Here is a 24,672-nt window from a genome sequence, read left to right as displayed (position 1 = left end):
TCACATCCCAGCCAACCAGAAATTCATTCCAATAACTGGGCGTGTCCCGAAGAGCCCCGCCCCTCAACCTTCGTAGTTAGTGGTCGGTGATTCGAAGGCGCCCTTCTCGGTCTCTCGCTGAGGCCCCGCCTCCCGGCGGGGGTCAGCATGGGAGGGCAGGATAGTTCCCATGACGACCAGGGAAGCGGTGACGTAATGCTTCTCTCCAGCCGTGTGCTGTGGTTGGCAGGATCACATGTCACATGACCGGAAGGAGTCGTCATCCGCTGTGTGTGGGCCCCGCCGCCATGGGGTCATGACCTAACCCGGGCACTCTGGCCTCTCTGGGGTCATGACCTTTAGGGCAGGGGGCGGGGCCATGCTGGCTCCCATGGGGCTTCCTTGGTGGGCGGGGCCTGCAAACCCCACCCCCCTAGCCATGCGGACTAGCAGTTCCTGGGTGCAGGGTGACCAGATCTCCCGATTTTAGGGTCTTTTTCTTAGAGAGGCTCCTATTACCCATCACCCCCTGTCCCGATTATTCACACTTCCTGCCTGGTCACCCTACCTGGATGGGACATGCCCTCAGTCGGCCCCCTGCTGCAACCGCCACGCCTCACGTCCCCGCCCCGTGCCTCAGTTTCCCCATTTGCCCAATGGGGTGATGGGCCTGACCCCCGGTAAGACGTATTGTGATCTGATGAGCAGGGCAGTGGGAGAGCGAGAGGGGAGCTGAGTAACGCCACTTCCTCCTACGCCCTCGCTTCACTCCCTTACACGGCCTTAAATCTAGGGGGACCATATTTCCCAGAGGGAAAATGGGACACCGTGCAAGGCTGGCCCAAGCCCCCCTGCCTGCCCCCTGCATGAGGCTGGGGTCAAAGCTCACCCGAGCCTGGCCTCCCCGCTCACTCAAGCCCTGCCTCCCACCCCCTGCATGTTCCTCCACGTCGAACCCCACTTTTTTTGACAAAAGTGGGTATTTATCCCATTTGCTCTTGCCAACTCAACAAATCGCCAAGAGAAAATGGGACAAATGCCCACTTTTTCCAAAATAGTTGGGACGGCCGGGACAGGGCTTGAAAAACGGACTGTACCGGCCAAAACGGGACCTATGAGCTACTTAAATCTGAAGGCGAGTGTGTGTAAAACCCTGACTATGTGCTAACCCCAGCCCTAGGACCTCCTGCAGTTTGGCCCAAGAGGGGGAGTGTCAGGGCCTGCAGCTGTGATGCAGCAGCATCAAATGCTGCCCGGGGAGAGAGACACCCAATGAGAGGCAGCTCCGAGGTTGAGGGGCTCAGCCTCTGCCAGGGAGGAGGCAGTTGGAAGGTGGTTAGAAAAGGAGGTAAAAAGACATGGCCCTGGGTAAAAAGAGCTGTGCTAGAGGAAGCTGGACTTTGAAGGGTCGTGCGAGGGGCAAAGAGCATATGACGGGTGAAGCTGACCCTTGGGACACTGAGAGAGGGAATACGATTTGGGTGCCTGGGTCAACAAGGGTGGCTCAGTCTCTCTGGCTCAGGAGATGTCGATCATGATCACGAGTGAACCTGTCTGAAAGAGGTGCAGGCATCGCAGTGTTGAATAGAAGGCGCATCGCAAGGCGGAGAGAGGGAAACTAGATTTTGCAGCCAGAGGGAGGAGGAGCTTCTCGGGGCCACATTGTGTTCTGGAGTAATTTCTTTTAGTGTGATGATAGTAATTTACAGGGGTTTTTTTTTCCCCTAAGCAAGTATTTGATGTTACTTCATATTATTTACGTTCTTGCCAAATTTGGGGGTTTTCCTTCTTAAAGTTTAAAAAATGAAGGCTATCTCCCTTGTGTTGGTTTGCCTCAGCCTGTCCTCACAGTAGGCCTGGTCACTCCAAATGCAGCTGTTCAAAGAGAGAGTCTTAGATAATTTCATAGTAAACAAACATCTAATACACACAAATGCATTGTAAACAGTGTTTACAGTACTTAGAAATGTTTTAATACAAAAGCTAATAGGTAGGAAGCCTGCTAGTCCTCACATAGACCTCCAGCCGTTTGTTGCGGTTGCATGTATGTAAATGCAAGGTTTCAACAGAACATCTGCACTTCTATACTTCAACACACACACAGAAACAGCAGTCCTCTCAGATCTGCTCTCAGTCACGATTGCCCAGTCTCTGTAGTGTTGCCATAACATGGAGTGTCTGTTACCTGACCCGGACCTTTCAGAGCTTGAGACAGAGCGGCCCAGAGGATTCAGGGGACCTGGGATCTTCGGCGGCGGGGGCCCCCTGCTGCCAAATTGCCACCGAAGACCCAGCACTTCAGCAGCGGGTCCCAGGGCAGAAGGACCCCCTGCCGCGGGTCTTCGGGGCACTTCGGCGGTGGGTCCCGGAGCAGAAGGACCCCCCCACCGTCGAATTGCCGCCGAAGACCCGGAGCAGAAGAAGCTCCGGGGGCCTGGGACCCGCGAGAGTTTTCCAGGGCCCCCGGAGCGAGTGAAGGACTCTGCTCCAGGGGCCCTGAAAAACTCTCGTGGGGGCCCCTGTGGGGCCCGGGGCAAATTGCCCCACTTTCCCCCCCGGGCAGCCCTGGCTTGAGAAGAATGGCAGCATCTTGGATCTTTGTCAGCAAACCCTCTTGGGGCAAAACCAGAATCTTACCTTTAAAGAAAAACTTATGGGTTTAGGCCTTACTGCAAAAGAGCACCCAGGCCTTGCCCCACTAGCCACTTTGCCCTTCCTCTTTCCAGGCGACCCTCCCCACCACAGGATGGACACATGTAACAGTTGCCAAGGACACAGAGACTGGCTGACAAGGCGCCGGGCAGATGGAGAGAGTAGACACTTCTGCTCTCACCACTCGGATCCATAGGAAGGCAGATGGCTCTCAGTTCATTGAAAGAGGAAGCCGCTGAGTTGGGAGTGGGAGCTGGGGCAGGGCCTGGCTGATTTCTAACAGGGACTCTCAATTGCAAACTGGCAAGGGAGGGTAGCGGGTCCGGTTGTGCTATCAGGAGAACCGCACTGCCCCCAGCTGCAAACCCAGGGCTAGGGCTGGTTGCTCGTCGGCAGAGGATCCCCAGCCTGCTCTGTGCATGATCCACAAAGAAGAAACCTCGGGCCTCATCCAAGGCGAGGTATGAAATTGAGATGCACCTGCATGCTGGGAGATCTGTCACCCCCACCTGGAAACCCAGCTCGCACCTGGCTTAGGCCAGGCTAGGGATGCCTGCCTACGCATGCTCTGATCACAGCAGGGGCGGGGTGATGAGAGATCAAGCCACACCTCAGTTAAACACCTGGGAAGAACAAACTCCCACACAACGTTCCCCAAAGGAGGTTGCCATAGTTTGCAGTAGCCAAGAGCTCGTCCTGCCCACCGTTGGGCTCTGTGTGCAAAATGCAGCACAGCCCTGCTATAGACAGCGTGAAGCGAAGCAGGACAAGGCAGAGAATCATAGAATCATAGAATCTCAGGGTTGGAAGGGACCTCAGGAGGTCATCTAGTCCAACCCCCTGCTCAAAGCAGGACAAAACCCAACTAAATCATCCCAGCCAGGGCTTTGTCAAGCCTGACCTTAAAAACCTCTAAGGAAGGAGATTCCACCACCTCCCTAGGTAACCCATTCCAGTTCTTCACCACCCTACTAGTGAAAAAGTTTTTCCTAATATCCAACCTAAACCTCCCCCTCTGCAACTTGAGACCATTACTCCTTGTTCTGTCATCTTCTACCACTGAGAACAGTCTAGATCCATCCTCTTTGGAACCCCCTGTTCAGGTAGTTGAAAGCAGCTATCAAATCCCCCCTCATTCTTCTCTTCTGCAGGCTAAACAATCCCAGTTCCCTCAGCCTCTCCTCATAAGTCATGTGCTCCAGCCCCCTAATCATTTTTGTTGCCCTCCGCTGGACTCTCTCCAATTTATCCACATCCTTCTTGTAGTGTGGGGCCCAAAACTGGACACAGTACTCCAGATGAGGCCTCACCAGTGCTGAATAGAGGGGAATGATCACATCCCTCGATCTGCTGGAAATGCCCCTACTTATACAACCCAAAATGCCATTAGCCTTCTTGGCAACAAGGGCACACTGTTGACTCATATTCAGCTTTTCGTTCACCGTAACCCCTAGGTCCTTTTCTGCAGAACTGCTGCCCAGCCATTCGGTCCCTAGTCTGTAGCAGTGCATGGGATTCTTCCGTCCTAAGTGCAGAACTCTGCACTTGTCCTTGTTGAACCTCATCAGGTTTCTTTTGGCCCAATCCTCTAATTTGTCTAGGTCCCTCTGTATCCTATCCCTACCCTCCAGCGTATCAACCACTCCTCCCAGTTTAGTGTCATCTGCAAACTTGCTAAGGGTGCAGTCCACACCATCCTCCAGATCGTTAATTAAGATATTGAATAAAACCGGCCCCAGCACCGACCCTTGGGGCACCCCACTTGATACCGGCTGCCAACTAGACATGGAATCATTGATCACTACCCGTTGAGCCCGACCATCTAGCCAGTTTTCTATCCACCTTACCGTCCATTCATCCAGCCCAGACTTCTTTAACTTGCTGGCAAGAATATGTGGGAGACTGTATCAAAAGCTTTGCTAAAGTCCAGAAATAGCACATCCACTGCTTTCCCCTCATCCACAGAGCCGGTTATCTCATCATAGAAGGCAATTAGGTTAGTCAGGCATGACTTGCCCTTGGTGAATCCATGCTGACTGTTCCTGATCACTTTCCCCTCCTTTAAGTGGTTCAGAATTGATTCCTTGAGGACCTGTTGCATGATTTTTCCAGGGACTGAGGTGAGACTGACTGGCCTGTAGTTCCCTGGATCTTCCTTCTTCCCTTTTTTAAAGATGGGCACTACATTAGCCTTTTTCCAGTCATCCGGGACCTCCCCCGATCGCCATGATTTTTCAAAGATAATGGCCAATGGCTCTGCAATCTCATCGGCCAACTCCTTTAGCACCCTCGGATGCAGCGCATCCGGCCCCATGGACTTGTGCTCGTCCAGCTTTTCTAAATAGTCCCGCACTACTTCTTTCCCCACAGAGAAAGAAGGCTCAGAGGCTGAGCCAAGGTCGTTTTTGTGTTGTCCGGCAGATGCAAATCCTGGTAGTACAAATGTTTACTCCTTTAAGGGAGTGCTGAGAGTGGGGGAGGGGGAAGCAGGACTCCTGGGTTCTATCGATGGCTCTGGGTAGGGTGTGGGGCCTAGTGGGTTAGAGTGGGGCAGGGAACCAGGATTCTTGGGTTCATTTACCTACTTTACCACTGACTCACTAGGTGTTCATCAGTTCATATGCAGTAAGGGTTCCACTCCCAGTGCTGCCCCCTGACCTGCTGTGGGGAGGGTTGCCAGGCATCCAGTTTTTGACCAGAACACCCAGGTGAACAGAGACCCTGGTGGCTCCTCAGCACTGCTGCCCAGGACGTAAAAGTCCAGTCACTGGCGCAGCTGGAGCCTGCACCCCACACACACTCAGAACCCCTCAGCCCCAGCCCAGAGCTCCCTCCTGCACATCAAATCCCTCATCCACGGCCCCACCCCAGAGCCCGCACTCCCAGCCGAAGCCCACCCCCCACCACACACTCCAAACCCCTCATCCCTGGCCCCACCCCAGAGCCCGTACCCCCAGCCAGAGCCCACCCCCCACCACAAACTCCAAACCCCTCATCCCTGGCCCCACCCCAGAGCCCGCACTCCCAGCCGGAGTCCCCCCCCACCACCACACACGCCAAACCCCTCATCCCTGGCCCCACCCCAGAGCCCCTACCCCCAGCCGGAGTCCCCCCACCACCACACACGCCAAACCCCTCATCCCTGGCCCCACCCCAGAGCCCGTACCCCCAGCCAGAGCCCACCCCCCACCACACACTCCAAACCCCTCATCCCTGGCCCCACCCCAGAGCCCGTACCCCCAGCCGGAGTCCCCCCACCACCACACACGCCAAACCCCTCATCCCTGGCCCCATCCCAGGGCCCGCACTTCCAGCCGGAGCCCCCCCACACACACACTCCAAACCCCTCATCCCTGGCCCCATCCCAGAGCCCGTACCCCCAGCCAGAGCCCACCCCCCACCACACACTCCAAACCCCTCATCCCTGGCCCCACCCCAGAGCCCGCACTCCCAGCCGGAGTCCCCCACCACCACCACACACGCCAAACCCCTCATCCCTGGCCCCACCCCAGAGCCCGTACCCCCAGCCGGAGTCCCCCCCACAACAAACACGCCAAACCCCTCATCGCTGTCCCCACCCCAGAGCCCCTACCCCCAGCCGGAGTCCCCCCCCCACCACACACGCCAAACCCCTCATCCCTGGCCCCACCCCAGAGCCCGTACCCCCAGCCAGAGCCCACCCCCCACCACACACTCCAAACCCCTCATCCCTGGCCCCACCCCAGAGCCCGTACCCCCAGCCGGAGTCCCCCCACCACCACACACGCCAAACCCCTCATCCCTGGCCCCATCCCAGGGCCCGCACTTCCAGCCGGAGCCCCCACCACACACACTCCAAACCCCTCATCCCTGGCCCCATCCCAGAGCCCGTACCCCCAGCCGGAGCCCACCCCCCACCACACACTCCAAACCCGTCATCCCTGGCCCCATCCCAGAGCCCGTACCCCCAGCCAGAGCCCATCCCCCACCACACACGCCAAACCCCTCATCCCTGGCCCCACCCCAGAGCCCGTACCCCTAGCCGGAGCCCATCCCCCACCACAAACTCCAAACCCCTCATCCCTGGCCCCATCCCAGGGCCCGTACCCCCAGCCAGAGCCCCCCCCACACACACACTCCAAACCCCTCATCCCTGGCCCCACCCCAGAGCCTGTACCCCCAGCTGGAGCCCCCCCACACACACACACTCCAAACCCCTCATCCCTGGCCCCATCCCAGAGCCCACACTCCCAGCCGGAGACCCCCCCCACACACACTCCAAACCCCTCATCCCTGGCCCCACCCCAGAGCCCGTACCCCCAGCCGGAGCCCATCCCCCACCACACACTCCAAACCCCTCATCCCTGGCCCCATCCCAGGGCCCGCACTTCCAGCCGGAGCCCCCACCACACACACTCCAAACCCCTCATCCCTGGCCCCATCCCAGAGCCCGTACCCCCAGCCGGAGCCCACCCCCCACCACACACTCCAAACCCGTCATCCCTGGCCCCATCCCAGAGCCCGTACCCCCAGCCAGAGCCCATCCCCCACCACACACACCAAACCCCTCATCCCTGGCCCCACCCCAGAGCCCGTACCCCTAGCCGGAGCCCATCCCCCACCACAAACTCCAAACCCCTCATCCCTGGCCCCATCCCAGGGCCCGCACTCCCAGCCAGAGCCCCCCCCACACACACACTCCAAACCCCTCATCCCTGGCCCCACCCCAGAGCCTGTACCCCCAGCCGGAGCCCCCCACACACACACTCCAAACCCCTCATCCCTGGCCCCATCCCAGAGCCCACACTCCCAGCCGGAGCCCACCCCCCATCACACACTCCAAACCCCTCATCCCTGGCCCCACCCCAGAGCCCGTACCCCCAGCCGGAGCCCACCCCCCATCACACACTCCAAACCCCTCATCCCTGGCCCCACCCCAGAGCCCGTACCCCCAGCCAGAGCCCCCCCCCACCACACACTCCAGACCCCTCATCCCTGGCCCCACCCCAGAGCCCGTACCCCAGCCGGAGCCCACCCCCCACCACACACTCCAAACCCCTCATCCCTGGCCCCACCCCAGAGCCCGTAACCCCAGCCGAAGCCCACCCCCCACACACACTCCAAACCCCTCATCCCTGGCCCGACCCCAGAGCCCGTACCCCCAGCCGGAGCCCACCCCCCCCACACACTCCAAACCCCTCATCCCTGGCCCCACCCCAGAGCCTGTACCCCCAGCCGGAGCCCATCCCCCACCACACACTCCAAACCCGTCATCCCTGGCCCCACCCCAGAGCTCGTACCCCAGCCGGAGCCCCCCCCCCCCACACACACTCCAAACCCCTCATCCCTGGCCCCACCCCAGAGCCCGTAACCCCAGCCGAAGCCATCACCCCCCCTGTGTCCCTTCCCGGAGCCCTCTCCTGCATCCTGAACCCCTCATTTCTAGCCCCACCTGGAGCCCACACCCCCAGCCCAGAGTCCATACCCCCCCAACCCACTGCCCCAGCCTGGAGCCCTCTCTTGCACCCCACACCCCTCATTCCCAGCAGAGCCTGCCCCCCCCAGCCGGAGCCCCCACCCCCCTCCTGCCCCCCATTCCCCTGCCCCAGCCTGGTGAAAGTGAGTGAGGGAGGGGAGAGGGAGCACTGGGGGGGCGGGGCCTCAGAGAAGGGGCGGGGCAGTGGTGTTCGGTTTTGTGCGATTAGAAAGTTGGCAACCCTAGTGGTGGGGCTCTGGGTCAGGCCCTGCGCGGCTCCTCTCACTGAACTCCAGAGGCAGGGAGAGCCGTAGCACAGGAGCCCGAGTCGGAGGCAGGGGGAAGCCCCAGCTCCCTCCCTCCTTTCTGTGCCTGCAGGTGGCACCGAGGGCGGGATGGGAGCGAGTCCTGTGACTCAGCAAAGCAAAAGCAAAAGCAAAAGCAAGTCTGCAACTACAACAATCCAGCAGAGGAGGTGAGAGGTGGGGCTGGGGGATGAATGCACCCCGAGGGGGGAGGAGGAGGAGATGTTCTAGCCTCGGGGACCCAGCCCCCCCCCCCCGGTCAATGCCACGAGGCTGCTGGGAGGGATGGGTTGCTCCGTCTCCCTTAGGAGCCTGACATCTGGGCAGTGCTGCCTCTGTGGCTATGTACCCCCTGGCCTCCCCGCTGTGGGCCCAGTTGGGATCTGCAGGGGCTCCCTAGGTCTCTGGGGGACTCAGCTTGGGGGGAGGGGCTGCTGATTGGAGACTCAGGGTAGTTCTCCAGTATAATAAGGGGAGCGGTGGGGGTGGGGGGTGCGGCAGCTCCCATTGCAAACTGGTGGGACAGCAGCAGGCCAAGGTATTGAGGCCAGTCCAGTGGGCTGGCACTCAGGACACCTGGGTTCCTCACCCAGCTCTGTCACTGACCTGCTGGACAAGTCCCTGCATTGGCCTCAGTTTCCCCATCTGTAGACAGGGAATGACATCCCTATTCCCCCGCCCCCGATGCTGGGGTCCTATGAGAGGCCTCCCATGATCAGCCCCGGGCTGCTCTAGAGCTGGGGCCGGCTGGTGATTCCCTGACCCCGGGGGCAGCATCCCTCTTAAGATCCTTGCTCTTCCTTCCAGCACTAATGCCCTTCCAGCCAATGGCATCCAGAGGCCCCCCAGTATCCCAAATCCCAGGCCCAGTCTGCCCCCAGCCCTGCCTGGCTTCCCATCAGGTCCCATCTCTGCCCTGACTCCCCGCCCCCCCGCCCCGCCCCGCGGGCCTGATCAAGATGGCAGAGAAGCCCAAGCGCCCGCATCTGGGATTGGCCCAGTACCCCCTGCTGCTCACGCTGGAGCCTGAGGGGCATGGCCTGGGCGGGCAGGTCCTGGAGTTGGCTGGCCCAGAGGAGGTCCACGTCCACCAGAGAGACGGCATCCTGATCTGCGACGACTTCCTGCTGGGGCAGTGTCTGGAGGGGGAGCGCTGCCTGCGCCACCACACCCCCAACCCCTTCCACTGGCAGATGCGGCGCAAGGCAGACGGGGTGTGGCTGAGCGTTGGCACGTTGGCCCAACAGCACCTGGAGAACCTCTACTGCAGCACCAGCCGCCACGACGTGCAGCTCGTCGACAAGTACGTGGCTGATTGGACACGGCCCAGCAGGGGGCGCTATTGGGGGGCGGGGTGGGAGCGCTGGATGTAGGGGGAGCTCCCGGCGGCTCCAGTCCCAGCCCCTCCCACCAGGAGAGCATTGGCTGAGGATGGAGGGAGAGATGGAGGCAAATCTGCTCCCAGGTGCATCGCCCAGCTACTCATTGCTGGCGGGAGGGGGAGGGGGAGGGGGGGCATTGCCTGTGGCCTCTGCCCCTTGGTGATGTCTCTGCTGCCCCCCCCCACCCCCTTTCAGGGCCGGCTCATCCTGGACCCTCAACCTGAACTCCATGGACCTGAAGCCCAGCCAGCTCTATGACCGCGTCCGGCGCCTCTCCAACAGCAGCGACCCCAGCCGCAACCCCTACTTCCCCATGGAGTGGCAGGTGTACTGGGAGGAGTGCGGCGAGTGGCTCGCGTACGAGGAGGTGAGGGAAGGGGGGTGATCCCGGGACAGGAGCGGGTGTGGGGGATGCACGGGCAGCAGGGCGAGAGAAATGGAAGGCCAGGCCTGGGGCGAGGAGCAGTGTGGCTAGGGGGACGTGGGGTGGCTGAGGGAGGGGCTGGGTGGCATAGCTGGGGAGGGGCAGGGGTTGCTGGGGGAAGGGCTGGGTGGCTGTGATGGGGGAGGGGCTGCATGCAGGAGGTGGGGTAGCTGAGGAGGGGGAGGGGTGACTGTGGCAGGGCCGCCCAGAGGATTCAGGGGGTCTAGGGTCTTCGGCGGCAGGTCCCGGAGCGGAAGGACCCCCCGCCGCCAAATTGCCCCCGAAGACCCAGAGCGGAAGAAGCTCCAGCGAGTGAAGGACCCTGCTCCAGGGGCCCCGAAAAACTCTCATGGGAGGCTGCGTGGCTGGAGGAGTGGCCAGGCTGGGAGTGGGTGCCTGGCTGGAGGATTAGCCTGGTTGTGTGGCTGGAGGAGTGGTGTGGTTGGCAGAGGGGCTGCGTGGCTGGAGGAGTGGTGTAGCTGAGGAAGGTGGTGGCGCTGCATGGCTGAGGGAGCATCGTGGGGGAGCGGGTGCATGGCTGAGAGGAACGTGGCTGAGTGGTGCCCCATTACGGCGTCTCTCTGTGCCCAGCCGGTGCGGTGGGAGCTGCTGGCGGCCTTCGAGAAGGGCATGTGGAACCACGCCTTCAACCTGCGTGGCCAACTGTACAACGTGGACCTGAAAACACTGACCCAGCGCAATGTGCATACGGGCTTCACCCGGCGCATCCTGCACTGCCCAGTCTTCCGCCCACCCTGGCGCCTGGCGCCCCACCTGCGGTGAGTGCCCTGGCCAGGTGCCATCCCTTTCCCTGGGCACCCAAGAGGCTCTCGCCATTAGCCATCCCCTTGTTTCTCTTCTCTTGGCAGGACAGGACCGGGCGCCACCCTCTCTTCCCCCGGCACCGTCCCTGGGGAGGACCCCCAAGACACCTACTGTGGCCCATACCCTGCGTCCTGGGTCCCCGAGGCCCCAGTGGGCACCACGTACACGCTGGCAGAAGTGGCGCCAGCAGAGCGGGCCTATGAGACCACATGCACGCTGTTCCACAAAAGCCTGGCAGAGGACAAGGCGCTAGTGCTGGCCGTCTACCGGGTCCGGAACGACTACCTGTGGCAGAAATACTGTGGGTAAGGAGGGCAGGAATGGGGCAGGGCTGGGCATGGAGGGCTGCTAGTGGGTTCTGGGCTTTCCCTTGGTGCCCTTGCATCTGGCTGCTGCTGCCACAGGGCTGGGCTGGCAGCTGGAATTGTAACTCCGGTGCCCTGATCCTGGGGCGCGGTTCCCCCTGGGCCAGGAATGGGAATCGCCCAGAGGCTGGTGTTTTGTGGTCTTGGTGCCCATGCTCTGGCCCATGCCAGACCCACCCAGGGCATCCTGCCCATCCTTAGCCAGCTGGTGATCCCGGCTTCTTGGTGCCTGACCCATCATACCCAAGCCTGAGACAATGCACCAAGGAAGCGGGTGGGTGGGGCTCCAGCTTGTTAGTGACACCACCCCCCCCTTCTGTCCCCCCTCCAGGCAGAAAAAGTTCATGGCCCAGAGCCGTCCCCGTGCGGCGCGGCGCTGCCTGGAAAGACACCTCTTCCACGGCACCAGGGCCAGCAAAGTGCAGCCCATCTGCGAGATGAACTTTGACCCACGGGTGTCAGGGGAGAACGGCGAGGCTTACGGGCAGGGCAGCTACTTCGCGGTCGACGCCTCCTACTCCCACACTTACGCCAAGGTGGACGAGGCCAGCCTGTGCCACATGTTCCTGGTCAAGGTGCTGGTGGGGCGCTCGGTGCGGGGCAATCCCGTGTTCCGGCGCCCCCCACTGGCACACGACGGCCGCCTCTACGACTCCTGCACGGACCAGGCTAAGAAGCCGCAGATCTTCGTCATCTTTGACAGCTGCCAGTGCTACCCCTACTTCCTGATCCGCTACAAGCTGCTCTCCGAGCCCGTGGCCGTGGACTCATGACGGGGGAGCGCTGGGGGTCAGAGGTCAGCCTGCCAACATTGTATTTCAAAAATAAGGGACCGATTTCTTAGCCCCACCCCTCCTCCTGAGATCATCATTATTATTATTAATACTAAGAAGGACTCACCTACACTCACCAGGGGGATTTCTTGGCTGCTTTTGGCAGCACTCGGCGACTCCCAGTCTTGCTGTACAGAGATGGAAAAAAATAAGGGATGTCCCTTGTATCATAGAATCATAGACTATCAGGGTTGGAAGGGACCTCAGGAGGTCGTCTAGTCCGACCCCCTGCTCAGAGCAGGACCAAACCCAACTGAATCATTGTAATACGGGACTGTTGGCAAGCCTAGTCACAGGTGAAGAGGGCAGCTTGCTCCCGGGGAGGGAGTGTGTGGAAGAGCCTGAATACCCACCCCCCGCCCCCGGCACAGACTGGAATAGAGCTCGGCGTTTGGCCCCGGTGCCCCAGGTTGCAGGGAGGAGTCAGGGCCGTGCGGGGTCACTCCTGTTCTCCCTTTCTCAGCTGGCGATTGGCTCCAGAGGCCTGATGCAGACCTGCCATCAGATCCTGCTGCCCAGAAAGGCTCGGCCTGCGCCCCCCGCGCCAGAGAGGGGGAGAAGGTTGCTGAAGAGCCATCGTCCAAGGTCACTCCTGTCCTGCACCCCCCCCAGGCCCTGCCGACTCCCCAAATCCCTGTGCCCCATGGCCACCGGGGTCCTTCCCAGCCAGGTCTGTTCTTGCCAGCTCCAGAGAAAGGGGAGATTTACCCTGATCCAGCATGGGGCTCCCGGCACTGCACTGCCCTCAGTCTGGAACCGAGGGGTTGTGTGATGATGTGGGGGATCTGTCACAGACTCCAGGCGTCAGCCGCCCACTGCCCCCTGTCACTGCTGGGCTGAGGAGCTCCAATCCATGGGCTGGTGTCAGTCTGGTACCTCCTGTGAAGCTGGCCCAGCCCCCACCCTCCCAGCCAGCTCCCCCCACAAGCTGGGGCAGCAGCCATGCCTCTGCTAGATTCCTGGGGGAAGTAAGTGCCGCTTCCAGGCTCATCTCTGGGGTCCTCTGCTATCAGGGGGATGGGCCCAGGGCCAAGCTGTCCCCCTACCCCCAGGCCCAGGCAGCTGGGGTGTTGCTGCTTCCTGCCTAAGCCCTGCAGCAAAGCCCGCCCCCATCCCCACGGTCCAGATCATCCCCCCCCCCCCCTCCCCCGAGCGACAGGTGCTGGTCCCCTGGTCCTGGTGTGTCGATGGGAGGGGAGGATTCAGGGCTGCATCACTGGGGGCAGGAGGAACAGCATAGCTGGGGGGAGCCCCTTTCCCAGCACCACCTCCATCTCCTGAGCATCAGTCAGGGGGGTTGCCAGAGGGGCACGGGGGGTCCTGGGTGAGGGTGATGGGCCCAGAGGAGGAAGTGGGGAGCTGGAGGTTTGACAGCAGCTGCCCCAGGTTGGGTGACTGGAGCTGCCGGGGTCTGGAGCCTGGCTCGCCCACAGAGAGACTGGCCACAGCCCCCAAACCCTGCAATCAGCGCGAAGCAGGCCCCCCTCCCCAGCTGGCAGCCTTGGGGGGTGTGGGGGTGAACAGCCCCAGAGACTGAGCCCTGCGGGGCGGGGGGGCCCCTCAGGTGGCAGCTCTGCCCCCCTGTTACCAGCTTCGGGGTAGGCTCATTTATTAGGGTTACTCTTCTGGGGGTGGGGTTCTGTACTTCCATCAATGTCCTGCTTGTGTCACTTGTGTTCTCACACAGAACTTCTCTCTGCTGCACGTTCCCTCCCCATGGAGCTATTCTGCAGGACCTAGATTCTTCCAGCCCCAGAATCAGATGAACACACACACACATGAACAGAGAACATCTGAGAGGACTGGGTCAGTCAGCACTCCCAAGCTGACTCCTTGTATGTCCCTAGACTCAGTAGGCTGGCTCGAGCAGCGCTCCCAAGCTGGCACCCTCATACGCCCTTGGACTCAACAGGTTGGGTCAAACAGCACCTCCAAGCTGTCACCCTCGTATGCCATGGGCACTGCACCGGACTAGAGTACGCCTGAGCAGGCGGGGCTGAGCCGCACTTTCAATCTGCAACCCTCATATGGCAGGTTTTTTGGCAGGTTTTCAGACACATTATTAAGGGCACAAGAGCAAACTATCCCACTGCGTAGGAAAGCTAGGAAGTCTGGCAAGAGACCACCCTGGAGTAACCAAGAGATCTTCAAATGATCTCAAACTCAAAAAAGTGGAAACTCGGTCAAATTACAAAGGATGAATATAAACAAATATCACAAGTATGTAGGGACAAAATTAGAAAAGCCAAGGCACAAAATGAGATCAAACTAGCTAGTGACATAAAAGGAAACAAGAAAACATTCTACAAATGCATTAGAAGCAAGAGGAAGACCAAGGACAGAGGAGGTCCATCACTCAGTGAGAGGGGAAAGACAATAACAGAAAATGTGGAAATGGCAGAGGTGCTTCTTTTTTTCGGTTTTCACCAAGAAGGTTGGTGGCGATTGGACGTCTAACATAGAGACTGATCCTACCTCATTTTCACTGGCAGTGTCTAAAATAGGGGAAGAACAAGTCAAAAATTACTTAGACAAGTTAGATGTCTTCAAATCACCAGGGCCTGATGAAATGCATCCTAGAATACTCAAGGAGCTGACTGAGGAGATATCTGAGCCATCAGCAATTATCTTTGAAAAGTTATGGAAGACGGGAGACATTCCAGAAGACTGGAAAAGGGCAAATCTAGTGCCCATCTATAAAAAGGAAAATAAGGACAACTTGGGGAATTACAGACCAGTCAGCTTAACTTCTGTACCTGAACGATAATGGAGCAAATAATTAAGCAATCAATTTGCAAAAACCTAGAAGATAATGAGGTGATGAGTAACAGTCAGCATGGATTTGTCAAGAACAAATCATGTCAAACCAACCTGATAACTTTCTTTGACAGGGTAACAAGCCTTGTGGATGGGGGGAAGTGGTAGGTGTGGTATATCTTGAATTTAGTAAGGCTTTTGATGCTGTCTCATGTGACCTTCTCATAAACAAACTAGGGAAATACAACCTAAAAGGAGCTACTATAAGGTGGGTGCATAAGTGATTGGAAAATCATTCCCAGAAAGTAGTTATCAGTGGTTCACAGCCATGCTGGAAGGGCATAACGAGTGGGGTCCTGCAGGGATCAGTTCTGGGGCTGGTTCTGTTCAATATCTTCATCAATGATTTTGATAATGGCTTATAAAGTTTGTGAACGATACTAAGCTGGGAGGGGTTGCAAGTGCTTTGGAGGGTAGGATTAAAATTAAAAATGATCTGGACGAACTGGAGAAATGGTCTGAAGTAAACAGGATGAAATTCAATAAGGACAAATGCAAAGTGCTCCACTTAGGAAGGAACAGTCAGTTGCACACATACAAAATGGGAAATGACTGCCTAGGAAGGAGGAGTGTGGAAAGGGATCTGGGGCTCATGCTGGATCACAAGCTAAATATGAGTCAACAGTGTAAAACTATTGCAAAAAAAGCAAACATCATTCTGGGATGTATGAGCCGGAGTATTGTAAACAAGACACGAGAAGTAATTCTTCCGCTCTACTCCGTGCTGATTAGGCCTCAACTGGAGTATTGTATCCCATCCTGGGTGCCACATTTCAAGAAAGATGTGGACAAATTGGAGAAAGTCCAGAGAAGAGCAACAAAAATGTTTAAACATCTAGGTAACATGACCTATGAGGGAAGACTGAAAAAATTGGGTTTGTTCAGGCTGAAGAAGAGATGACTGAGAGGGGACATAACAGTTTTCAAGTACATAAAAGGTTGTTACAAGGAGGAGGGAGAAAAATTGTTCTTAACCTCTGAGGAGAGGACAAAAAGCAATGGGCTTAAATTGCAGCAAGGGCAGTTTAGGTTGGACATTAGGAAAAACTTCCTAAGTGTCAGAGTGGTTAAGCACTGGAATAAATTGCCTAGAGAGGTTGTGGAATCTCTATCATTGGGGATTTTTAAGAGCAGGTTGGACAAACACCTGTCAGGGATGGTCTAGATCAGGGGTCGGCAACCTTTCAGAAGTTGCCCAGTCTTCATTTATTCACTCTAATTTAAGGTTTCGCATGCCAGTCATACATTTTAATGTTTTTAGGAGGTCTCTTTCTATAAGTCTATAATATATAACTAAACTATTGTATGTAAAGTAAATAAGATTTTTTAAAATGTTTAAGAAGCTTAATTTAAAATTAAATTAAAATGCAGAACCCCCGGACGGGTAGCCAGGACCCGGGCAGTGTGAGTGCCGCTGAAAATCAGCTCGCATGCCGCCTTCGGCAGGCATGCCATGGGTTGCCTACCCCTGGTCTAGATAATACTTAGCCCTGCCTTGAGTGCAGGGGGCAGGACTAGATGATCTCTCGAGATCCCTTCCAGTTCTATGTCCCAGGTTCAGCATGTCCCTAGCCCCACTTTCACATTACAATTGTTCTTTTTGGGCGCTGCAGGGATCTTTTAGCTTAGGTATGACGGAGCATTGCTGCAGAGCGAATGAGGAAACCAAAAAACACCCACGAGGGGGGGAGAGAGAGAAGCAATCAGCTTAATTATGAAAATTATTTATTGCAAGGTAATAACTATAGGGGAGCCAAACAAACAAAAAAAAACAGTGATAATATTAAATCTAACTTAAATTTGATTATAAAAGTCAGGTTTAGAAAACTATCACTGATCACAGAAGTCAGGGTCAGGGTCAGAAGGCTACACGGAGAGAGAGAGCTGGGTTCTCACCACCCTGTGAAGCTTGGGTAGGGGGGTTTGTCCAGAAACAACCATGGTTCTAGGGAGAACACTAGATTTGTTTGTGTAAACTGATGGGCTCCAGGGAGGATACCAGAGTTGTTTTGTTCAGTCTAGACAATGAGAGCTGATCATTCCTGGCTATGGGCGGGGTTCCTTCCAGGGAGCTCACAATGCAATTAGGCAGCTTCTGTATTTTGGAGACCAATAAAGGATTCATTACTAGAGTTGGTCTGATAACTGCTGAGCTGGGTGTGTGCAGGCAGGTTCATTAACATCTGGAGCAGAGATCCCCCATCATGCACTGCTTCCCTGGTCCCAGAGTTCTGTGCGGTTCTTGCCTTGGAATCTCTATGTGCCAATGGAGGTGCCTCCCTGGCCCATCTTCCATGCAAAGGAGGCTGGGGAGTTGCCTTAGTCCTGTCACCCTTATCCCAGGGGTCTAGGTGTCTCCCACTGCCTTAGAGTCATAGACTATCAGGGTTGGAAGGGACCTCAGGAGGTCACCTTTTTACCCCAGTTCCCCAAATGGTCCCCTCAAGGATTGAACTCACAACCCTGGTTTTAGCAGGCCAATGCTCAAACCACTGAGCTATCCCTCGGCCCCCCCGTTGTACATTTGTCTTCTGATCAGTTTTGGTTCAAGCAGAGGCTGGGTACTTTCGTGAGTCAGGCTGGGTACTGCACCCTGGTTCCCCAAGAGCACAGAGCTGACAGGTAACACTCCCCAGGCCTGGGAGCACCTGTGGGCCCTGCTTAGGGTGGGGTCATGGGTCTCATGCCCCTCCCCCTACTGTCCTGCCATCGGGGCCCCTGGCACTGGAAGAGGCTGGACACAAGGCCAGAGTCCTTCTGGGAAACCCCCCACAACCCTATCATTAAAGACCAAACCACAGCAGAGGCTCGGCAGGGCTGGCATGGGGGGACAGGGATGGCATGGGGTTGGGTGTGTGGCAGGACTGGCATGGGGGGGCAGGGCTGGCATGGGAGGGTCACGGCAGGGACAGCATGGGAGGGTTGGGGACCAAACGGGGGTGGGGGTGTGATGGGGCCATCACAGGACGGTGCTCCTGTCTCAGGGCTCTGGGTGAGATGAGTTTGTGGGGGCTCGGCCTGGTGCCCATGTGTCCCCAAAGCCAGAAACCACCAGGGGAGCAAAGCGGGCATCACAGGCCCAGCCACCCGTTGTTGAGCGATGGGAAATTCCCCCCTCTGCCACATACTGAGGTAGGACCAGTCCCCCCACCGCACTCTGTGGGACTTGGCATCCGGCTCTGCAGCCAGTGCTTGCCTTGGACCCACACAAACCCTGGCATCAACTAAGGCAACGCCCCTGAGTCCCAACCCACAGCCCCCTGCAACCCAGTCCTGGGCTCCCAGCCCCCCAGCTTGGCCGGTGCCCCTCAATCCTGACCTGCAGCCCCCTGCAACCCAGCCCTGGGCTCCCAGCCCCCCAGCTCTGCCAGTGCCCCTCAATCTCGACCCGCAGCCCCCTGCAACCCAGTCCTGGGCTCCCCCTAGCTCTGCCGGTGCCCCTCAGTCCCGATCCACAGCCCCTTCTTACCCCATTGACAGTCTCTGCCAGTTGAACTGTCCCTGTTGTTTCCCCCGTGCACATGGGCTGTGGATGAGAGCAGCTAATCCCATGTCGAGGGGTTGCAAACCTCATACCCCAGCAGGGAAAACCCAGCACTTTCCCCCTCCCCCGCATGGATCAGCCCAAAACCGAGATGGCTGGAGGGTGGCCCTGGGAGCCCGGCTGCCTCTTCACAGCAGGGGGTGCTCTTTGCTTGCACAATCCCCTGGCACAGAGGAGCTGAGTCCCGGGGGCAGTGGTATCTAGTGGTTAGAGTGGCAGGGGGCTGGGAGCCAGGGCTCCTGGGTTCTATCCCTGGCTCTGGGAAGGGAGAGGGGGGGTGTAGTGGTTACAGTGGGGGTGGGGAACCAGGGCTCCTGGGTTCTATCCCTGGCTCCGGGAAGGGGGAGGGGTCCAGTGGTTGTGGGGAGGCAGCGCAGGGAGGGGAGCCAGGACTCCTGGGTTCCATTTCCAGTCCTGCTCTGTAACCTCAGGGAGGTCCCCCCAGCTCTCAGTGGCGGGGGCAGCTGGAGCCACGGGTCGGGGTGCGGGCTCTGGTTGCGGAGGGGAAGCGCTGGGTGTCAGGGATACCAGCCCTGCGGCCTCCCCGGCCGGTTGCAGAGGAAGCTGGGCCGGGCGCTGCCAGGGGCGGATATGCTGGGCCATGCTGATAAAGGTTGCGTTAGACCAGGCAGCCACCCGGCCGCGAGACCAGTTACATAACGTTGCTGGGGCTCTTTAGCAACGGGTCCAGGCGGGGGGTGGGCCAGCTGTGCTGGGTCCCCCCTGGAGCTGAAGGGGCTGGGTCCCCCCAGAGCCACTCACCCAACTGGCCCCCCACCCACCTTGCGGGCTGAGCCGCTCCAGAATCTGGGTCCAGGGTGCTGCTCCATGGGGCAGGGTCCAATCCAGGGTGGCAGCCGGATCCGTCAGGCCTGCAGGACACACAGACACCCCCTGCGGACCTGGGGGGATCGGCACCCTTGGACAGCTGGACAGACAGACCCCCTGCAGGATCAGTCCCGCTGGAGCCCCATCCCTGGGCTCCCTGCCTCATGCCCCCCACTATTCACTCAGCCAGACAGGCTATCCTGGGGCCCCTGTTGGCCCCCCTGCTCACACCCCTCAGTGCCTCCCCACAGGGGAGCCTGGGCAGTGAGCATCCCCAGGACTTGAACCTGGCACATCTGGGGAGACAGCAGGAGTGGCTGGGGCTAGAGTAAGTGGGAGGGAGGCAGGGGGATGCCGCACTGGCTCACCTGCACCCAGCCCCAGCCCCACATTGCTACCAAGCCTGGCAGATCCTTATTCAGAAAACTGTTCTCCAGCAGCGAAATGCAGCCACCTCTGGGGTGGGTCGGGTGGCTGCTTCACTGCACTGAACAGAAGGGCCTGACTTTATCCTGGTGGGGTCGCCACTCCCTGCAGCCCCAGCCCAGCATTGGCTCAGGAGCTGAGCTGCTCCCCTGCTGCTGCATCTGGCGCTCCGGACCCCTCCTCAGACTACGAGTCCCAAGATCCCCTGGGCAGGCTAGAGGGAAGCCCCAGAAATAGGCTTAGGCCCTGGGGGTTATAAATTGTCCATATGGCACAAAACACAGGAGGTGGCACAGAAACCACAGTAACGGCCTTCCTGTGGGGGTGGGGAGGGGGTCGCACAAGGGAGGGAAAACATTCAGAGCCTGTGATACCCTGGCTGTGATACCCTAGTGTGGCATGCGCCAGCTGGGCTGCCATGGCATCCCTGTGTGCCGCGTGTTACAGACATGTGCTGGCTGTGGCATCCCTGTGTGCCGCGTGTTACAGACATGTGCTGGCTGTGGCATCCCTGTGTGTTGTGTGTTACAGACGTGTGCTGGTTGTGGCATTCCTGTGTGCCACGTGTTACAGACATGTGCTGCCGTCACATTCCTGTGTGCTATGTGTTATAGATGTGTGCTGCCGTGGCATTCCTGTGTGCTGTGTGTTACAGATGTGTGCTGCCATGGCTTTCCTGTGTGCTGTGTGTTACAGATGTGTGCTGCCATTGCATTCGTGTGTGCCGCATGTTACAGATGTGCGCTGCCGTGGCTTTCCTGTGTGCTGTGTGTTACAGATGTGTGCTGCTGTGGCATCCCTGTGTGCTGTGTGTTACAGATGTGTACTGCCATGGCATTTCTGTGTGCTGCTTGTTACAGACATGCTGCCATGGTATTACTGTGGACATGTTACAGACATGTGCTAACATGGGCTTCCTATGTTACGTGCCCTTCATCACATGGTATTTCTGTGTGGTGCCCATTACAGCTAGATGCTGACCAGTATTCATGCAAAAGCATGCTGCAGATGTGTCCCGTGAACTGCATTATTGCTCTAGGAAGCAAGTCACAGTTATGTGCTGCTAGAGCATCCCCATGCCATACATGTCACAGCTGTGTAACTACCAGGGTTCATGTGTAAGGCATGCAGCAAACGTGTGCTGTGAGATTCCTATATGCTGCTGGCATGTGCCAGTGTACCTGGGGCCTGAGTATCCTCCTACCAGAGCTTGACACCCATATAACTTCACTGACTTTAACAGAGTGAGTCCTGATTTACACCAGTGTGAGAAGAATCAGGACCATGACTGAGCATTCACGTGTATACATGTTGAAGATATGTGCTGCTCTAGCATTCATGTATATTACATGTTGTAGTAATTAACATCTAGCATTGACATGTGCTGCATGTGCTGATCTAGTATCCACATGGGTTGCATGTTGCAGGCGCGTGTGGCTGCATGATCCCCTATTAAGCCATGTTGGGGAGTGTTGCATGTTATTCACACGGGGCAGGTATGCACTGAGCTAGCACTCCTGTGCCATGCCCACCACAGACACATGCTGCTGGGATCGTTCCATGTGAGCCCCGGTACAGACGTGTGCCTCATGTCATACCAATGATGCTCACATGCATGCACTGAGTGAAGACAGGGCACACGCCAGGGCTCACAGCCAGGGAGCGGCGTGTGCAGCAGAAAGACTGCCTGTGCCTTTAAGACAGGTGCATGGGGATGCCTGGTTACCTAGGCCCATAAAAGGGCCTTTGTCTCTGCCTTGGCCTGGCCCAGCCCTGGGGGAGGGGGAACCCAGGAGCATGAAAGGGCTGAGATTCAGGCAACCTTCCCCCAGCCTCAGCCCTGGAGCCCCCACTGCCCTGGGGCTGTTCAGGGATCAGATCCCTCCCTGGGTGCGGGGGTGCACATCAGATCCCTGGGGTGCGGGGGTGCACTTCCCACTGGGATGCCCTCCCCGAGCCCTCCGCCAAGCTTCCACAGGGTCCCCCCAAAACTGCAGGACGTGTGGACTCAAAGCCTGCACCCACTCGCTGGAGGTGCCTAGGAGCCAGGACGCTTGGGTTCTGGGAGGGGAGTCTAGTGGTTTCAGGGACGGCGGGGTGGGGGGGCAGGACTCCTGAGTTCTATCCCTGGCTCTGGGAGGGGGGTGGGGATGGCTCACGGTGACAAGCAGTGGGGCCGTTTGCTCCTAGATGGCCAATGTAATTCAACTTCAACCTGGCAAGAGTCGCTCCCCTCCCAGCGCCAGGGGCAGAACTCAGGAGTCCTGGCTCCCAGGCCCCCGGCTCTAACCACTAGTCACCCTCCCTTCCTAGAGCTGGAGATGGAACCCAGGTGTCCTGGCTTCCAGCCCACCTGATGTAACCCACTGCACCTCATTCCTGTCTCATAACTGGATTAGAACCCAGGAATCCCAGGCTATGAATATACTGCACCTAGCACAAGGTGCAGTAAGAAATATCCAGGAGAGCTAATGCCTGTGTTTCCAGCTAGGTGGCTGATGTGACCCAGGGGGCGTCACAGCCCCTCTCTATGCAACAGTTTCCTTTCCTAGATCCCACTCCTCTCCCAGAGCCAGGAATAGAACCCAGGAGTCCTGACTCCCAGGTCCCGCGCTGTAACCCACTAGACCCCTATGCAAGGCTGTCTGTGAGCTCTTTGGGACAGAGACTTACTTGGTGTGTACAGCACCTGACGTGGTGGGATCCTGTTCTCTGCTCAGACCCATGGGTGCTACGGGAAAAACGAATCGGAAATACTCAAAGCGTGTAAACCATTTTTATTATTTATATTCCAGGCTCCCCCAGTGTGCCGGGCACTGCACAGACCTGAGTGAGACACAGCTCCTGCCCCCAAAAGCTCACAAGTTTGACAGCTAAAAGGTGAGAGGGGAAACTGAGGCCCAAGCAGGGAAGGAGATTTACCCAGAGTCACCCAGCTGGGAATAGAACCCAGGTGTCCTGAGCCCCAGGCCCACATGGCAGCCCCCAGCCAGGCTGCCATTGGCTTAGGCCCTGTAGCCTCCTCACAATGAGGCCTTGTGGGGCCTAGCTGGCTCAGGGCCCCATTTCCCTGTGTCCTGGCCCATGGCCCAGCATCTCCGAGCCGCCATGGCAACCCAGGTCCAACTGCAGGGAACTCCCAGGGGTGAGGGGGTTCACTCGCCACCCGCCCCAGGGAACAGGCCTCCTCCCCATGGGGACGGTTCTCCATGGAAAGCCCCCGCCTCGGAGACAATGTGTCTGATTCGTTGTGCAATCAGCCAGTTTTGGTTCCTTCTCATGGGCCTTCGCCAGGCGGCTGCAGCCACCCCTTCTGGCAATGGCCTGGCGGTCCCTCCCCTGACCCCACACCCGTCCCAGAGAACCCAGGGGTCCTGATGCCCATTCCCCCTGCCTCCCCCACACAATCCTTCTCTAATCACCACACCCCACACCCGTGTCAGAGCTAGGGATAGAGCTCAGGGGTCCTGGCTCCCAGTCTCCACTGCTCTAACCACAAGACCCCACTGTCCTCAGCCCTTGGCTGCCCCACTGAGACTCTAGGGGCCTGTTGTTTGTAGACCCCAAGTGGCTTGCGTGGTGGTGTGGAGTGGGTTAGAGCAGAGGGAGCTGGGAGTCAGGACACCTGGGTTCCGCTCCCCAAATCTGCCTCAGCTTTTCTGTCTGACCTTCAGCCAGTCCCACACCTCTCTGTGCCTCAGTTTCCCAGTCAGCACAGTTGGGTAATGGCTGGCGGGGGGTTAACAAATGTGCGAGATTCTCACATAAAAGACACAATTGATGATGCTGATGCTCCCCTCATCATGCCCTCCTGCACCCCTATGGTCACCCTGCTGCCTCCCAGCTGCCCCCAGGGTCGCTGTGCTCCCCCGGCCGCAGTCACCTCTCCACCCCCCACCCGCCCAGCTGCCGGTTCCTGTGGGACAAACTCAACCTGTTTTATTGACTAAAACTGAATTGGCATTGAACTCCCACCTGGGTATATTTGAGACTTTACCGAGATGTGGCAAAACGTCACAAAAATTCTTTGGCTCCAATGGGGGGAAAAGAAGGAACGAACGTGCCTCCGTGGATGAACCCGTGTAACGTTTCAGCTCAGCTGGGGGCTGCGTCTGTGGGTTTGTGTTTGTCTTTCTCAGGGCTCAATAATCCCTTTTAAAGTCGTCTTTGTGTATGGAGCTGTGTGTGTGTGTGCATGGTGTGTTTGTGGGGCTCTGTGTGTGGCTGTATGTGTGGCTGTGTGCGTTTGTGGGGCTCTGTGCGTGCATGCGTGGCTGTGTGTGTGTCTGTGGCTTTGTATGTGGGGGAGGCAAGCTCGGTGTGCACATGCGGCTGTGTTTGTGCGTATGCACAAGGGGTGTGTGTGGCTGGGTGGGTGTTTGAGGGGCTCTGTGTGTGTGTGTGTGGCTGTATGTGTGGCTGTGCATGTGCGGCTCTGTGTGTGTGTGTGTGTGTGAGACTCTGTGTGTGCGGGGGAGGGGGCTCTGTGCACACGCGTGTGGCTGTGTTTGTGCATATGCACAAGCGTGTGTGTGTGGCTGTGCGTGCGTGGCGCTGCGTGCAGGAGTCTTTGCGTGGCTGGGGGTTGTGTCGTGTTGTGGTGTGTGTCCTTGTTATCACTGTGTGCCGTGGAGCGAGGGCTCCTGTTTCCCTGCAGCGCAGCCCCCGGAGGCGGGGGGGGGGACATCCCCTAGGGACACTGCGCTCTGTGGCTTCCCCTCCACACCTCCTGGGGGGGGCGGGAGGCCGTTAGACGGCGGGGCAGGGCTGGCCCCGCTTATGTAATAACAGGCAACCCCAGGGAGAGGCGCAGAGCCTCACCGAGGAGAACGCGGAC

At 58.2% G+C, this 24,672-nt stretch overlaps 1 protein-coding gene across 3 annotated transcripts; it reads left to right on the top strand.

Annotated features, from left to right (window-relative positions):
• Positions 1-9,324: 9,324 nt before the first annotated feature.
• Positions 9,325-14,702, top strand: LOC123353359 (protein mono-ADP-ribosyltransferase TIPARP-like). 3 transcript variants are annotated; one of them, XR_006574477.1, is made up of 7 exons: positions 9,325-9,694; positions 9,969-10,140; positions 10,789-10,976; positions 11,067-11,327; positions 11,719-12,183; positions 12,684-12,805; positions 13,908-14,702. XR_006574477.1 is itself a non-coding variant. In XM_044994380.1 (6 exons), exons 1-5 carry the CDS (start codon positions 9,351-9,353, stop codon positions 12,158-12,160), a joined length of 1,407 nt encoding a protein of 468 aa, XP_044850315.1. In that variant the 5' UTR covers positions 9,325-9,350; the 3' UTR covers positions 12,161-12,183; positions 12,684-14,702. The 3 variants fall into 3 exon arrangements, 1 of the variants encoding a protein (XP_044850315.1); XR_006574476.1 differs by having other exon boundaries at positions 12,684-12,890; XM_044994380.1 differs by having other exon boundaries at positions 12,684-14,702.
• The last annotated feature ends 9,970 nt before the right edge of the window (positions 14,703-24,672 follow it).

This window comes from Mauremys mutica, chromosome 20, assembly GCF_020497125.1.
Source record: "Mauremys mutica isolate MM-2020 ecotype Southern chromosome 20, ASM2049712v1, whole genome shotgun sequence".
In the NCBI taxonomy this organism is placed as follows: domain Eukaryota; kingdom Metazoa; phylum Chordata; order Testudines; family Geoemydidae; genus Mauremys; species Mauremys mutica.
The sequence above is the reverse complement of the archived record's forward strand: the minus strand, read 5'-3'. Positions and strand labels throughout refer to the sequence as shown.